General features: G+C 36.5%; 1 protein-coding gene across 2 annotated transcripts; it reads left to right on the forward strand.

Annotated features, from left to right (window-relative positions):
* The first annotated feature begins 6,264 nt into the window (after positions 1 to 6,264).
* Positions 6,265 to 17,122, forward strand: LOC131536406 (gastrula zinc finger protein XlCGF49.1-like). 2 transcript variants are annotated; one of them, XM_058769293.1, is made up of 4 exons: positions 6,265 to 6,383; positions 6,458 to 6,556; positions 13,604 to 13,930; positions 14,631 to 17,122. In XM_058769293.1, exons 3-4 carry the CDS (start codon positions 13,873 to 13,875, stop codon positions 15,209 to 15,211), a joined length of 639 nt encoding a protein of 212 aa, XP_058625276.1. In that variant the 5' UTR covers positions 6,265 to 6,383; positions 6,458 to 6,556; positions 13,604 to 13,872; the 3' UTR covers positions 15,212 to 17,122. The 2 variants fall into 2 exon arrangements, with proteins under 2 accessions (XP_058625276.1, XP_058625275.1); XM_058769292.1 differs by having other exon boundaries at positions 6,311 to 6,556.
* The last annotated feature ends 787 nt before the right edge of the window (positions 17,123 to 17,909 follow it).

A 17,909-nucleotide genomic window follows, 5' to 3' on the forward strand; every position in this document is an offset into this window, starting at 1 on the left:
ACCTTCCAGGAGGGGGGGAGCAATGTCACGTTTATAGTCTGTTTTGTTTTTGTTTTGCCCCTTTTTCTGTTCCTGTTTCCTTATTTGGTGGTTCCTGTTCTAGTTTAGTTAATAGATTATTACTCATTTAGTTTCATCGATTAATCCTCAGCACCTGTGTTCCTAACTATCCTGTGTACTTAAGTTCCTGTCTGTTCAGTTCTGGTTTGTCGGGTCTATTCGTTACGTTCCTTGTAAGGCTTCATGTTGGATTATTCCTGTGTTTCGTCATTAAAGACTGTTATTTAGTTATTTCATGCCTCCTGCGTTCTCCCTGCTTCCTACGTTATGTGACAGTGTGCATCATTATTCTGAATATAGATTTTCTGTACCAACCCAATTTTGCTATCAATTCTCAGACAAAAAAAAAATACAGTTCTTTGTACCGTCTCACAGCTCCTTTAACAAATGGCAAAATAGGCCCATCACAATGCTCTTTTCTGACATAACTTTTAGAAATGTCAGGCTTTGAACCACAATTAGTGCAACAGGATAACATGGCCATCGGACCAATCTTTTTAACTGACCTAAATAATTCTCAAGAGGAAATCCAGTGGACCATGGCATTTCACATCATCAGCTAAGTGAACAAGGCCATGCATGTTATAGACCACACATTCCTTGCCGTAGAGCTACACAAAGAGCTCCCCAAAAGCTATTAGTAATGACTTTGCATATTCACACATTACAGAGCATTGAGTTGGATCAGTAAGAATAGAAATTGCTACTGAGAGAAGCATAAAGTTATTGTAAACAGGAGTGCTTACAACATCATGAAGAACTACAGATCCTGTGTAGCAGTTTTAATTTCGTCAACGAACCTTTTTAAAGACGAGACGTTGACGAGCTAAAACTAATATCTGATGATAAAAACTATGACAAAATTCATGGCGCATCTTCGTTAACAAGACGAGATGGGACTAAAATGTTATTTGAGAACTACCAGACATTCAAAATGCATCCTATAGGCTAAGTTAACTGTCTTGTCTTTCAAAATGTGCATCCCTGTCATTGGATAAGGGGCGTTTGCATATCTAGTCTCAGTATGGCAGCCGCAGTGGACGGATAAGCTACAAAACGCTAACTAGCGATCTGAAACAATGGCCTCAGCACCCGAAGGGTTAGGGACTGGGTGACCAGATGTCCTGTTTTTCCCCGGAGTCACAATTCTTTGTCGATTAACTTAAAGATAGGCGGAATCACGTTGATAGAAGTGCTCTCTCGCGCACGCTCCACTCCTTCAGTTCTCATACAGCGCGCGATCAGTTCTCAAATACACACACAGCAGTCCAAATGTCTGTCGTGTAGAGTCAGAGTATCTCACGTAAATACAGTCGGTTATGGCTTCAGTGAGCGTAAACAGGTGGGTGAAAACTGAATGTGTGTCAGTATTACATGCCAATCTTCCTCTTAAATGGACAGCATTCCTAATTATCTGTCATCAATGTTAACCAACAAAAGATGTTAAATAAATGTATACTTAAGTAGTCCTACTGTATCTGAAAAATGAGTTTAATTTGTATCGCTAACAAAAACTGAAAATGTATTCGTTTTTTTCAAAATTCAATCCTTGATTCAAATTTCTCATAAGCTTAATTGATTTGGTCTAAAGAGAGAAAAATTGATGATTATTTTTGTTTGAATAATACATATAAAATAGCTACCAAAATAAATGTTGGTAACTGCAGTTTGACTAAAAGTAATGACTAAAAGTTGACAAAAATGCAATGACTTTTCATCGACTAAAACTATGAAAGACTCAAATGACTAAAACGTGACTAAGACTATTAAGCATTTTCATTTCAAGATTAAGACTAAATCAAAAATGCCTGCCAAAATTAACACTGCTGTGTACAGTAAAAACTGTCTTAGTTCAGTTGCCTTCCAGCGATTTTTCTCTTCAGTTGACCTTGGTTTATGAGGAAATTCAGTTGGGACATAATTCTTAAAGGGGACCTATTATGCAAAAATCACTTAAGGTGTTTGAACACAGTTGTGTGGCTGCAGTGTGTGAAAACATCCAGCCTACAATGGTAAAAATCCACCCACTCATTTATTTATAATCTAAAAAAATAATAAACTGTCTCAGAACGAGCTGTTTCAGATCCTCCCTCTGTTCACATCACCGAGGGGAAAAAGTCCCGCCCATTTGTGTGGGGTTGCCACCCGTCCCTTAAAATACGGAATCGTCCCGTATTTAAAGGTAAAATGATGCGTCCCATATCTAATCAATACAGGACGCGATTTGTCCCGTATTTTACAAAGGCCAACACATTTGAACAAATAAATAAGTATTTTGCACTGTTTATAATACTAATAGCAATTATAATGAAATCAATCTCATAAGAAGTATTATTAGAGAAGCTCATTTGCATGTGATTGCATTTTGGCGTCTTTGTTTCCATAGCGACGGAGTCTCCAGAACGCGCGCTGTTAAAGGGGTCCTATTATGCTTTTTCACTTTTTGAATTTTATTCAGTGTGTAGTGTGTATGTTTGGGCATAAAACGATTTACAAAGTTACAAATCTCAAAGTCCACTCCAAAGGGAGATATTTAGCTTTTAAAAAATCCCTTTTCAAGAACTACAGCGAACGGCTCGTTTGGACTACAAAGTTGTTTTCCTGTATTTGTGATATCACAAAAATAAATCCCACCTACAGAAATTTGAATGGTTGGGGGTGGGGAGAAGCTTGGTTGAGCTCTGCACGTTTCAAAATCAAAACCCAGTGCGGGTGTTTTTATATCACTGTATTTCTGATGGAAACCGTTTGTTTTCAGAAAATTTTGGATGTCATTTTCATTTCATCTTGCATGTAATGTCTGATAGAGCAACGTTTGTAAGCGGAGCTCTGCTTTGTGTACAGCGTTATCAGGGAAACCTCGCTCTCTACTCCAACAGCGCCTCCTGCTGGCAGAGAATTAATTTACATATATATGCGGCCAAAAAAAAGTGCAAGTCTGCGGGACTATAGTATAAATAAATTCAGCTTCACTGCAATTCATGTCATAATGTTAGAATTAAAGAACAATAAACATAATACATATTACCGTTGCTCTTATCTGTACATAGTCAATGCAGTTATTTTTAAGCTGTTGTTGACATCCTATCTAAAACGTGATTTAGCCAAAAAAACAACAACAACAATAACATTACCACTTTAATATGTCTTGTAATATCCGTGCATGCAAAGGTTCTGCATAATCCTCTTGTTCAAGATTCTCGGGTCTGAATTGATATGGCAATATTGACTTGCTGCTTTGGCAAGGGGCGGGGCAGTACTGAACACCGTCTAAGCTGTTCTCCAATCACAACACACTGGGACAGCTAACCAATCACAACACATTTAGTTTTTCGGAAGGCAGGCCTTCATCAAACCCGGAACTAATCGAGCCGTTTGTGTCAGGCTGGGGAGAGAGGTATTGTTATAATGTAAATTATGTGAAAAATAATGCGTTTTTCGAAAAGTATACTTTGCAAGAGTGTGTAAAATTCGGACCATGTGACTGATAACATGCTGATTTATGATGGAAGGAACAACCCTAGCTAAGATAATAGCTTATCTAATTGGTCAAGACACCAGATGGGATGTGTCCAGAAGCCGAGTTTAAAAACTCAGGACACCATCGAATCGCCCTTCTCCCTTCTGCACTCTTCTTCAAATCCAGCTTCTCTCAGCGTTTTGACGCTGCTCTTTGAGCGCCATTCCAGCATGCTTCGGCCTGCACGCCAGCTGCTACCACAATGAGAAGAAAAAACACCTAGTTTCGTTACTCATTTTATTTTTTTACTTTAGTTTATTTTCTTTCCGTTGAGTCTCGTGTTCAAAAGTTAAGTTTGCGGCAAAGTCCAGCTCCGACTGCACCCGCTTCAAACTTCAACCAGCAACGGACTCCAAGACCATCCTCAGCCAACACCCAACCATTGGCTTCCCAAGACATCACTTCAAAGACTACTGAACTTCCAGCCAATCACCAACTCGGGAAAACCCCTTTCCTGCAACGACGACGACAGAAGGGAATCCCTGTAACCAAAGGCAACGCAAGCAAGTACCTCCAGAATCAGATTCTAACTGAACTGGTGCATTTAATATAAATGTTAGCCTCATTGAGAAACTCAACGCGAGGGTTAATTAAGTGATTGATGGTTGTTCAGGTCTATGTAATAGCACATATTGCTATAAACTTGGGATTTCACATTCTCATTCTCTAAACTCATCCTTTCTCTCTTTCTGCAACGTGTGAATGCGTGAATGCTTGTGTTCAAGTGTTAGATTAGTTTATGTCTTAGGTTTATATAAATAAAGTCTTATTTATATTTAAAAGAGAAGTATATTGTGTTTTGTGCTTACAAGTTAATGTCTTAATCTGCCGATCTTGTTACTGTGCTTATTAATAGTGTTTTCACTATATTTTGGATTTTAATATCGAGTGCAGAATTAATGTTATACGGCTCGTTCAGTGAATCGCTGCCGACTCAGTGATCAGCCGCAAAACAGTGATTCTGTTCAAATTCCCTATAAAATCACAAATGATTCCCTTTGAGCTAAATTAAATTATTTACATATTAAACCCTACAACACCCTAAAGTTGTTCCAAACCTGTAATCATTTCTTTCTTCCAATGAACATAAAAGAAGATACTTTGAAGAATGTGGGTAACCTAACAATTTCTGGTACCCAATGGCTCCAACGGTTAAACGATTAAAACTAATTTAATATCATAACATACAGGGTCCTGCAAGTTATCTGTAGGAGAAAAAGACAAGACCTGCAAATCCGTGGCTACAGAACAGCAGAATGAACGCAATGCACAAAGTTTCTCGTTAAGCGTTTTCCTCCCGCAGAAAACCATAAACACTTAATATGGCTTAATGTATTAAGATACATTATGTGCAATTAAAAGATAAAATTCGATGTATAGTTATTATTAAATATACTACAAGGCAAGCAGACGGCCATGAACACATATGCAAACTTTCATTTTTCCTCCCATACGGCAAAACGCTTAATGTGGCATAATGGATTAAATTTAATAATAATAATAATAATAAGGGACACGTAATATAGCTTAATGGACGAAGACAATGATATAAAAGAGCTGTAGACCATTTATTCTGTTTGGAAAAACGTTGTGTTTATTCTGGGCTCACCTGCCTGTACATTAGGCTATGTATATTTTAATTATGATGAGGAGCATATTGAGTTTGCTCTTTATCATCTTAGTCCATTATGCCACATTATCCCACATTTTACGGTATGGGAGGAAAATATATACATATTCATAATATTAATAAACTGTACATTGAATTTGATATTTTAATAGCACTATCTTAACACATTAAGCCATATTAAGTGTTTATGGTTTTCTGCGGGAGGAAAACGCTTAACGAGAGACTTTGCGCATTGCGTTCATATTCTGCTGTTCTGTAGCCACGGATTTGCGGGTCTTGTCTTTTTCTCCTACAGATAACTTGCGGGACCCTGTATGTTATGATATTAAATTTGTTTTAATCGTTTAACCGTTGGAGTCATTGGGTACCAGAAACTGTTAGACTACCCACATTCTTCAAAGTATCTTTTTTTATGTTCAAAAGAAGAAACAACTTTATGCAGGTTTATAAAAACCTGGGTAAATTATGATAGAATTATCATTTTTGGGTGAATCATACCATTGAAGTGACAGACACATCATATAGGCCTATTGTTTTATTAAAATTTGGATAGTGTAATAATATAATATTCCATACATTATCAGAGCTTGGTAGACATAATTATTATATTTTTAAACATGATTAGACAGATGCATTAATAGGTTAGAATTCATGTTAGACCCTATTTATTAATTTACCATTTAATCATAATTATAAATATACATACTACTACAATTTGGCATTTGAAAAAGTTTTAAAAATGCTACATTATGTAGATAAAAATGGGACAAATAATTACATAATAATGTAGTCCTAATTTAAGCAAATGAATAAAATAAATAAATAATAAAAATGCATCCCATCCAGGGAACAGCTGCAGAACAGTCAAAAAAGATCAATAATAATTAATAATTATAAATAATGTAATTTAAAATAGCAATATTAATGTGTTCTGTTGCAAGTTTACATACTTGAGCATGTTTTCTTATGGTTTATTAGTGAGCTCCTCACTGATTATTTGTGTCCTTGGTTTAAAAAAATTAAAAAATAAAAATGAATGGGTGTCTCTTATTTTGTCTTGCTAAAGGTGGCGACCCTACATTTGTGACGATGCCCTATAAGCACAGCCTCAGCCCTGAGTGAGAAGCTGCGTCCACCTCCGCCATTAACTACTGATGACTGCAGCTGCTGCAGGTACAGTATCAGCGCCAAAGAGGCTTCAAGTGTTGTGTTTTGGGATGCACTTACTAACATAGGAGTCTCCATAGACTCCTTCCGAGCCGCTGAGGACACTGTGGTTAAGCTTCATTGTCTAAGGAAATATCCTGGAAAAAATCGGTGAAGTCCCCAATACAGCTCCAGACAAAGTAAGTATCCCACGTTGTTTTCCAAGTTGCCTTTCTGAAAGAGCTTCTTGGTACTCTGTGAGGCTAATGATGCTAAAGCTACCATCATCTCTGTCTGTTCTCACGGGTGCTGTCTTCATGAATGATCGTGAATAGGAATATGGTGGTTAAAAGTTGCATATGACAACAATGTGAGGCGATTGTTTGAGTTTGTTGAGCTCATAATCTAACTATGGTCACTTTGTATGCAGAGTTTAGCATGAAACTGGTTCCTGACAAAAAGCCAATAGGATTTTTCCATAGGCTTTTGGATTATCGCAAAAAATAAGCTCTGTGTTCAATCATAGTTCATGAAATTTACACGTTTTGTCCATCAAGATAATATAACTTTGACGAATTTTGAAGCCTAAATAAAAGTGCCAGAACTAAAAAGCTAAACTTAGGCTATAAACAAACTACAGCACCACGCGCTCGCCTTCAGCGTCACCACCAGCGCGCTCCCGACAACTGTTTCAAACTTATTATTAACATGTTTATTGAAACGTATTTACTCTGCATATGAATTTTAATCCACGCTACATGAACTGTTTCATATAAACTGGAATAAATGCAAAACTAGAGCCAAACTAAAACTGAAATGAGACATTAGTAATAAATAGTATAGTGAATAAATTATATAATCATAACTGAAGGACATGAAAGCACATATTTCTGTACATTTCGAAATAAGGTGAATTAAAAGTCAATAAATCCTTGATTTAATATGAATATTTTAATTAAATACGTGCCTCCACGTACTATTCAATAAAATTCTAGTGCATTTAATCTATTAACAGCAGAGTGAGCGAGTTTTTGGATATGGTAAGATTAAACTTATTTTAGTGAATGAAGTACCACATTTCAGCTCTCATTTTGTTAGGGTGGTTACACAAAATATTATTGTATCCTTGCTTCTACAATCTATGCTTTCTAACAGCTTCATGTGGCCGTAAACATTTAATTTTAATGTGGCTTTAAGCAGTATGCATCATTAAAGTTTAACTTATGGTCTGAACCCAGAGTCTCTGTATCAGTAAGTGATAAACTCGAGCATCTTCCATCCGAAGACATGTCGCATTTCGGGGGGAAACCAAAAAAAAAAAAAACATTGTCGAACAACAATATAAAATGTGGGAAATTATTCATTGGTTATTCTACAATTAATTGTATAACAATTTATACTACAATTGGGAAATACTGTAAATTGATAAACTGTTCGGCGTGATGACGTTTAATTTCTCCGACAGCGCCTGTAGTCCCATTTAGCAACTTGTTAGCAACCGTCTTTTTTAAGAAGCATAACCGTTTTAATCACGAGTGTGGTGTAACTGGTGTGTTTTATGTCGTAGAATAAAACGTGAAAGTATCTTGAGTGTGAAACAGCACGTTTTGGCTCACACCCTGGTGGCATTTTTTAAAAATTATATGTCGGGTATAGTCCAGACTGGACTATTGTAATGCGCTCTTGGCAGACCTTCCCGCATGTACTATCAAGGCTCTGCAACTGATCCAGAATGCAGCAGCCAGAGTGGTCTTTAATGAGCCGAAGAAAGCTCACGTTACCCCTCTCTTCATCAGGTTGCACTGGCTACCAATAGCCGCTCACATCAAATTCAAGGCACTGATGTTTGCCTACAAGACGACAACTAGCACTGCACCAATATATCTAAACTCACTAGTTCAATCTTATGCACCCTCCAGAAGCTTGCGTTCTGCAAGGGAACGACGCCTTGTGGTGCCATCACAAAGAGGTACCAAATCCCTCTCACGGACCTTTTCCTGGACTGTGCCCAGCTGATGGAATGACCTCCTGATCTCAATTCGAACAGCTGAATCTTTATCCATTTTCAAGAAACCTCTAAAGATGCATCTTTTTCGCCAGCACCTGACCAACTAATACTAACACCTAGGGTGGTGCAGCGGAGCCATTATTTGTATCTGTATCTGTGACGATCTCAAAATTATTTGTATCTGTATCTGTATTCGGATAGATCCGGAAGTGGGCGTTGCTTAAACCAGAAGTTCGTCAAATTACATGAAAATACCATTTTAAATGCAAATCTGTTCGATTCATAGTTTATTTAACAAATATGCCTTGTATAACTAAATAAAGTATTCTTTTTTTTTTTTTATTAAAATGATAACTTTGTAAATATCTTCTATTTAAAACTTTATCAAAAAAGAAAAATTACTTTTTTATTCTTGTTTTCCAGTGGAACTTTGTGTACAAGTTTGACAAGAGACAAGCACCCACAATCTTAAATAAGAGCACTAGTAGAAAAAAAGAAGCTGAAAAAATAGAAATGGAAAGAAAGTGTTCAGTAGCCTACTCCATAGCAGAATGGCAATAAAGCTTGCTTGAACTTTAAGTAACTTAGATCATGTATTGCGGGAGTCTGTGATCATTTACGAGTTTTTTTATCAACAAAGCGCAATCATTTGGACCTTCTAAAAGCCTTGATCAAACATCGCTTTTCTTCGTCTTGTATAATTAAATATGATGCCATTCACGAAAAGGGCTAATGTAATGTGCTTTTACAGTTGGATTTCGTAAAGGTTTGAAGTTAGAACCGTTTTTAGGATATTTTTGTCGAGTTAGTTGATATAACTCCAGACAATTAAAACTCTGATTTCTGAGAGATGCGCATAGACCCCAACGTGGCTATTGATTTGCGTTCATTTCATTCATATAGGCTATAGTTTACACTCATTCACTTTACACATCCAGGCCCATAGAAGCTATGAGGTCCAGATCTCCGTAAATGTTTCATGTTCAAAAATAAAATTTGAAAACATATGAAAAATTATTTAAAATAATGTCGCTGAATAAATTCATGTGGTTGACTCGCAGCAAACGAAGGAGCTTGGCGCATGTTGCCAGATCTAGTTATTATAAGCGACTTGTTTTAATAATGTAACAGCGTTAATAAAGTAATTAGGGCATTAATAAAGTGGCAAAATGGTTGAAGTTAGAGATTCTGTATCCTATTTGCAAAATACAAGATTTAAAATTATTTTGGTGCATTTTTCAGGGGATTGGTTGTGTTTGTTTTTTGTAGCAATATCTGGCAACACTGCTTCGCCGGCATTTACAGGCAGCGGAGCGCGCGGATAGTTTATTGCTGAGGAGGCCACATTCGTTACACAAACACAATCATCACCATGATATTATCTGTACGAAACTGTATCAAACTCTCAAAGCAATTATTATTGCACAAATCCTAACAACCTCAGACCTCACTAATGTAGTGCTGTCCAGCACTACATTAGTGTGATTGTGTCTGCCGAATATATTTTCTGTTATTCGGATAATCCATTATTCGTTTCGAAGCCATTATCCGTGCCTTTCCGAATAAGGTATTCGGCTTCGGGCACATCCCTACTAACACCTACCTATTCTATCTATTTAAAAAAAAAAAAAAAAAAAACCCTAGCTACTTGTACTGTGCTGGGCTAACTGAAACTTGTCATGGCACTTGTATACTGCTGCACTCTCGATGGTCTGATTGCTTCTATTGTTCTCATATTGTACGTCGCTTTGGATAAAAGCGTCTGCTAAATGATTAAATGTAAATGTATTTTGAACTAAAACTTCACATACACTCTGGTGACATCAGACACTTATTTTACATCTTGTGAAAAGGAGCATAATGGCTCCCCTTTAAGGGAGAGTAGGTTCTGAGATAATTTGACTACTTCATGTGATGGCAAGCGAGTCTTGAGAGGACCACTGGTCCATAGATCTAATAACCTACGCATCACACCGAGACAGTCTAAATGCATATAATCATGAGGGAACCATGATATCATGTTTATATCAAGTTCAGTAAGTGGAGATCTAGTTATGTGGTGTTCTTCATCACATGTTTCTGAATGTTTAATTCGTTCTTCAAGCTGCATTGGTCTCAGCGAAAGTCATGCGCTTTTGTATGTAGACACCAGACTGTACACATTTATCACATGACGAATAACCAGTATGAGACTTGACACCCTTAACATGTGCATGAGCAGGTGCATCACAATCAACAGAACTAGTTCCTTTCCTCTGAAAATAAAGCCTGACTGCAGGCTCTTAACTTCTTCAACTAAGATTTTTAAATACTCAGCAATATTTGGAGGCATTTCCAAACCAAAAATATTGTCTATTAGAAATGTCAATGTGTCTGTTTGGTAGCTGGGGCAATGTTTTATCAAGGATTTCTGACAATGTATTAAGAATGCCAAAATAGTGGAAAGAACCTCCAAATATTTGTTCTATTCTATATATTAAGCAGCGTTCGCGCATCTTTTGTAAGGTTTGGGTGCATACTACGCAAGACTGACAGAAGAGCTGTTAATGCAACCATAAGCCCAAAAATTATATTCAAAAACCTATAGACATTACTAGACAATTACAGCCAGTTTTTATTTTACTTGGGAGTCAGATAAAAGCCATTAACAGCAAACTGTTTCAGCAGTTTGTGAAGCAATTAGTAATGTAAAGTCTGAAAAGCTCAAGTATGTCGAAAATGTATCAGCAGTTTACAGCTTGTAATGGACTATTAGCAATTCTAATGATAACATGCCTATTCACACGTTCATAGTGAAATAACAGTCTGTCATTGCCATCTTTTGTCTCGTTTGACCCTCGTTAAACAATCATAATTAACCGAAAATATTGTTACATACCATTAAATCAGAATGTGTAACGGTTTATAACCAATTAAGAATATCAAAATCTACAACATAACATACTCGAAAATAAGTGCATTGTCTTGCCCATTTTTTTTACCCATACTCGATGATACCGTATTCATATAATCCATTTATAACCACCTGCATTTATTGCATCCAAACAATACAACATGGCGATCATCCCCACATATGTATGAGACCCCTCCCACAGTGACTGAAGATGAATGAACCAGAGCATAAAAGTGCGTTAAATTAAAAGCATATAACAGAATGACTTTAACATTACAACTAAGAATTACTTTTACACTGTTTTATATAGAGATATATATCTCTCAGTGAATGTTTCATCCTAAACTTTATTATTATTATTATATTGTTGTCATACCATAGATATTTTAAACGTGCAGCTAACAAATGACTAGATAAAATAATAATTTAATTGGTTTTCATCAATGAAATAAGCCGAGTCTTTGCCAGAAGTGGGCCAGACTCGGGCCAATGCTTTACAGCTGCATCACAAACACATGCGCGAGAGCGATCTGGGCCACAATCAGCCCGGATAACACTTGGGCTGATTACTACATGCTATCTGGGTAACATTTAAGTTATAATTACTTTATTGCAGTTAATGTACTTATAAAATCAAACTATATTTATTTAGGCTAGGTTCGTATGGAGATGCTGCTGTAGTGGTTAATGAAGATGAGTTAGTTTATTTTTGTATTGTATGTCATATTGTGTTACTTATAACAGTATTATCTTTCAGTAGAACACTTTTATAGGCTTTTAGCATATATCCCGACTCAAATAATGTGTTTCTAAGAGCAAACACTCAGAATTAAGTGAGATGATCTGCTGATGATCCTGAATGTCTTGTTGAATGAGTGTTGATCGTCTGAGGCTCATCAATATTAACAGCTGCTGAAAACACTCTTTCATGACAATAGTTCCTGTTCTCACCTCATTTATTATGCTGATGTCTTCAGATCTCCTGTAAATTGTCACTTAAAGCTCATTTCATCGGTGTCAACAGACTGAAGGTATTTGTTGCTAACAAATACCGTATTGACCCGAATATAAGACGACCCCCTTTTTCCAGAAGTACATTTGCAACCAAATCTTGTTTTTTCTCTCTCTCTCTCTCTCTGTAAAACAATTTTTTTTCTTAAATTATTTTCATATTGCATATTTCACCTATTTTAATTTTTCTTTTGAAAGCATGGTAAATACTGGTAAAATGTACCAACAATGACATTGAAAAATATACACTTTTTGATATACCATAACAATAACAGGTAGCCCATCTGAATTAGGCCTATATACCATTTAGGCTATCCATCTCATAGTAGCCTACCAAAATTGTATTAACAGTAGAAGTGAAATCTTATTGTAGTCTTCAAATCTGGGTACTGTCTTACATTTTAAAATCACTTACAGAGGAAGTTTGTTCCCATCAGGCTAACATGACAGTCACGATCATGCTGCTGTAATCTTTTCTTTTTGTTTTGTTTTCACTCGCGATCTTTACAACACACATTATATTACATATTTCACTGCAAACTCGTTTTATGCGTTTTTGGGGCCACCTATTGTTGTGGGTGTATTATTGACATGTCAAAGTCTAGACCCTGAATATAAGACGACCGCGTTTTTTCAGATGTATTTCCAAGAAAAAAACATAGTCTTGTATTCGGGTCAATACGGTATGTACATTTATTTCTGTCTTTATGCTTCCCAATGCCTTCCTCACAGTTCTTTACTACTTTTCTAGATGTCTGCCATTATTTTAATGAAGAAACAGAACAATATAAGAATTATAAATAAAAAAATTGTGAATTAGCATCAGTTGCTTCATGATGCACAGATATACATTTTTACGTTGGTTAATTAATATACGAGTCAAAGAAAAAAATGGGTTTATATAGCAAAAAGAAAAAAAAACTTAAGGCATATTTAAACAAGAATAATTTGATATTTTCAAACACTGTGTTTAAGGATCATAGTGCAGCCCAAAAATACTCATTAATTGTCCATTTAAATCTCTATACTTTGATACTATCCTTCAAAACACTAGCTTTTACCCATTTGTCAGCAAGAACAACTTTATAATCAGTTAAAGTAGCCTAATAAAATTATGATCTCTTCTTTTTTTTTATATACAGTATTTTATTAAGTACAGGTCAGAATAACTAACTAATGACTAAAGAATATCTATACACACATTTGCACTTAATGGGTTTTCTGTGAATATATATCACTTTGGTCAATTTAATTTGTTGCAGACACTAAAATTTGACATCTGGTCTTTGACCCTATAAAAACAAACTCAGTAAGTGATATTTTTGATTTTGGCAGATCAGCTCCTCCCACACTGGAACTCATCATCAGTGAAGCTCCTCCCACACTGGAACTCATCATCAGTGAAGCTCCTCCCACACTGGAACTCATCATCAGTGAAGCTCCTCCCACACTGGAACTCATCATCAGTGAAGCTCCTCCCACTGCAGTTCAGCAATAAATGCTGGAAGATTCCCATCAGTTCAGAAGTGAAGACGAGCGTCAGAGCATCAGGAAGAGCTGAAATCTGATCAAAGACTGAGTTTATTAAAGAGGACAGAGAGAAGATGAGAGATCCAGAGCCCTGCAGAATCAAACACACTGAAGATACTGAACAACAAACAGGTTGGTGTCTATTCTTCATTCACGACGCTGAAGAACATTCATGTTAGAAAGATTCAAGCACTTCATCACATTTAGATAAAGAGTTAAATTATGAAATGGGTATAGTTTTCAGCAGATATTCAGTATGTTAGATGTTTTTGTTATATTTTTTATATAAACTGCTAATTGTATGAAGTAAATGGACTTTCCAGACTGTCTGATAGGGTTGTAAGAATAACTTAAAGGGATAGTTCACCCAAAAATGAAAATTCTGCCATCATTTATTCACCCTCTGGTTGCTCCAAACCTGTATATATTTTTTGTTGTTGTTTAGCTGAACTCAAAGGAAGATATTTGGAAGAATGTCAGTAACCAAACAGATATAGCCTCCATTGACTACCATAGTATTTCTTTTTCATATTATTTTTCCTACTATGGAAGTAAATGGGGGCGAGATCTGTTTGATCCCTTTAACTTATCATTAAATGATTGATAGTAATCACTACAACAAAATTTAATTTGTGCCTAAAATGTTTTGAAAACAATAACTGAAATGTCAATGTACCTCATTCATGCAATTAATTCATAAAAACACACCAGAATGATTATGTTTTACAGCAGCTGTCTTGTTTCTGCTATTACATCAATAAGCACTTTAATATATCACTCTTTGAATATTGGTTTATTTAAAGTGATTTAAAAAAAAAATTTTTTATTTCAGACCTGATGGAAGAGAGCGAGGAGAGAGAAGAACTGAGAGAAGTGGAGGAGGAACGTCATGACAAACCTGGAGAAAAACCTTTGAGATGCTCAAAGACTAAAAATACATTTTTAAAGAAAAGAAAAGCCAATAAATCAATCGCCTGCACTCAGTGTGGGAAGAGTTTCCCATGCAAATCAGTGCTTGAGCGTCACATGAGAGTTCACACCAGAGAGAAGCCGTTCAAGTGTGATCAGTGCGGCAAAACATTTCTTCGGTCAACAGCTCTGAAGGCACACCTGACGGTTCATACGAATGAGAAGCCACATTCATGTTCTGAATGTGGAAAGAGTTTTTCACTGCTGCAGATTTTATATGTACATCAGAAAATTCACACTGGTGTGAGAGAGCACATGTGCTTTGAGTGTGACAAGACTTTTACTTTAGCGAGCACTTTAAACCTGCACCAGAGAGTTCACACTGGAGAGAAAACTCACAAGTGTTCACACTGTGACAAGACATTCAGTCAGTCAGGAAATCTGAAAAGACATGAGAAGATCCACAGCAGAGAGAAGTCACACGTGATCTACCATGGCACATAATTAAATGTGTGACAGATATTACAAAACCATACAAATGAAGTCTTTCTTTATGATACAAGTCAGGGGTATTCAATTAAAGTTCCAGGTTCGGTCTCTTCCCCGCGGAGGTCTGGACTAAAATAAATTATTTATGGGCCATTCTACAGAATTGATCCAAAGCCAGAGTTAGAAACGTCTTGAAAAAAATGTCTTCAAAAAAAAAGAAATTGTATGTATGCATATTGTATAATATCCAAGGTACACATTTCTAGTACAACCTGAATTCCAGAAATGCTGGGATGTTTTTTTTAAAATTTGAATAAAACAAAAACTAAAAGACTTTCAAATCACATGAGCAAATATTTTATTCACAATAGAACATAACAAATGTTTAAACTGAGAAATTTTACACTTTTATGCACTAAATGAGCTCATTTCAAATTTGATGCCTGCTACAGGTCTCAAAGTTGGCACGGGGGTAACAAAGGGCTGAAAAAGCAAGAAATTTTGAAAAGATTCAGCTGGGAGAACATCTACCAACTAATTAAGTTAATTAACATCAGGTCTGTAACAAAAGGGATGTCTTAGAGAGGCAGAGTCTCTCAGAAGTAAAGATGGGCAGAGGCTCTCCAATCTGTGAAAAGAGTGTGTAAAAAGATTGTGGAATACTATAAAAACAATGTTCCTCAACGTCAAATTGCAAAGGCTTTGCAAATCTCATCATCTACAGTGCATAACAAAAGATTCAGAGAAACTGGAGAAATCTCTGTGCGTAACAGTGTCCTAACTGCACGCGACGCACGATAAAAGGTATCTTTTCCATGTTAATTGGAGTTTTTGTCCTAACCAGCAAAACTTCTAATTTAGAAACAGTTTCTGTTTCCATGACGTCTCGGCTGGAACAACAACATAAGAACTATATGACAGTAGATAATCTCAGGTGATTATGTGCTTTATTCAAAGTGAAAGTGTCTAATGAGTTTAAATATCATTTTGCGTGACCTTATAACCATACTGAAACCAACGACAGATCTTGTAAATAGTTTAAAGCAAAGATGACCGTTAAAACTGTGGACTCGCTGTGAATCAACGAGTGTATGCCATGACAAAGATGTTATCAGTCTCTCAGTATGTACATTTAATGATGTTAAAAAGGTTTAATATTTATGAATTAGATTATAAACGTATCCATTTCGTTGCTAGTGCAGAGCGCTTCCAGAGAGAGCCCACCCACACACGCTTCTGATTGGCTGTGATATTTGATTGATTCTGTAGTGTGGACAGCTAAATTGCATTTCGCTGGAATCCTGTCGCGTTGCGTGTAGTTAGGACACAGTGTAAGGGACAAGGCCAACGACCTTTGTTTGATTCCCGTGGTCTTCGGGCCCTCACGCCTCTTTCACACATACTCCGTTTGCAGTGCGTTTGTGGTGCATATTTTTTTTCCGCACCCACGTTAATGGATCAGAGCGTTCACACTGCACGTGGTTGCAGTCCGGCAGTGCGTTCCAGGAGCGGTGCGTCTGCAGCAGTGCAGAGATCGTTAACCGAGTCTATTTTTGCTGTGCTGCACGCACTGAATTAAAGTGACAGCACTTTGTTCACGGTAAAAATGAACATGGATTTACATGGAAATGTAGTAATTTCACACAAAAACTTATATAATTAAAGTTTACGGTGTTTCACAGGCTTTTTGGCTGGGTTTAAAACAAAGACAAGTGCACTTTTAGATAAACAAGGCAACATATGCACTTGTGTATTGTGGAGGTAGAAAAACAAAGTTCTTTAAGACACGTGGGACTGTTTGTAATAAAGATTTAAATGCAAAAGGCACTAGAGCTGACTGTTTCTTTCAGTGGTAAGTTTTAATTTAAAATATTTGTGAAAAGTAGGTCAGTGTTTAAATGTTTCCACTTGCTTGAGCAACTTAATGTACAAATTTAGAAGCCAAATGCATTGAATACGTTGTTTATATTAATTGAGTTTAAACGTGAATATGTCTATGAAAGATTGTGTAACTGTACTGTCATAAAACTACACTACAATGTGATCACTACAATGCTGAAAAAGCACTTTCAGTAGGCTAACAACGTTTGGATTTGAAATCAAAATAAATGTTGTGATAAATGTTGTGTTTGTGGTTAACCGTTGCGGATTGGACTGCAAACGCGCCCTGTGTGAAAGCACAATGAGTCCATGCTGCTTCTGCACCGAATACTTAACGGACATGGACCGCATACGCACTGCAGACGGAGCATGTGTGAAACAGGCGTCAGACGATACTGCATCACTCATCAGCATGATTGTGTCATTTACATTACTAAATGGGCCCAGGAATATTTGCGGCTGGGAAACAGATGAAGACTTGACATATCTTTATAACAGTGTGCCACGTGGATGTTTTTCTGTGAGTTTGGACAAGATGAGAATAATTAACATAAATCCAAACTAAATGTGTTACTCGTGTGCGAACGTACTTTCCTCAGAAAAACAAAACAAAAAAAAGTTCAAAAATGTTATACAAAGCATTACAACAATGCTGCATTCCAGTGACGTAGCCAGAATTTTCATTTTGGGGGGCCGCTCTATATTATATGTAGTTTATAATGTCAATATTAAATGTGCGTATTTTCAAGTAATGTTATTTGTGCGGCGTGTGGAAGCTGAACAGCAGCGCGCTTATACTGCATGACAGTTCAAGCCTGGTTTATACTCAAAC

This window comes from Onychostoma macrolepis, chromosome 03 (assembly GCF_012432095.1).
Source record: "Onychostoma macrolepis isolate SWU-2019 chromosome 03, ASM1243209v1, whole genome shotgun sequence".
NCBI lineage: Eukaryota > Metazoa > Chordata > Actinopteri > Cypriniformes > Cyprinidae > Onychostoma > Onychostoma macrolepis.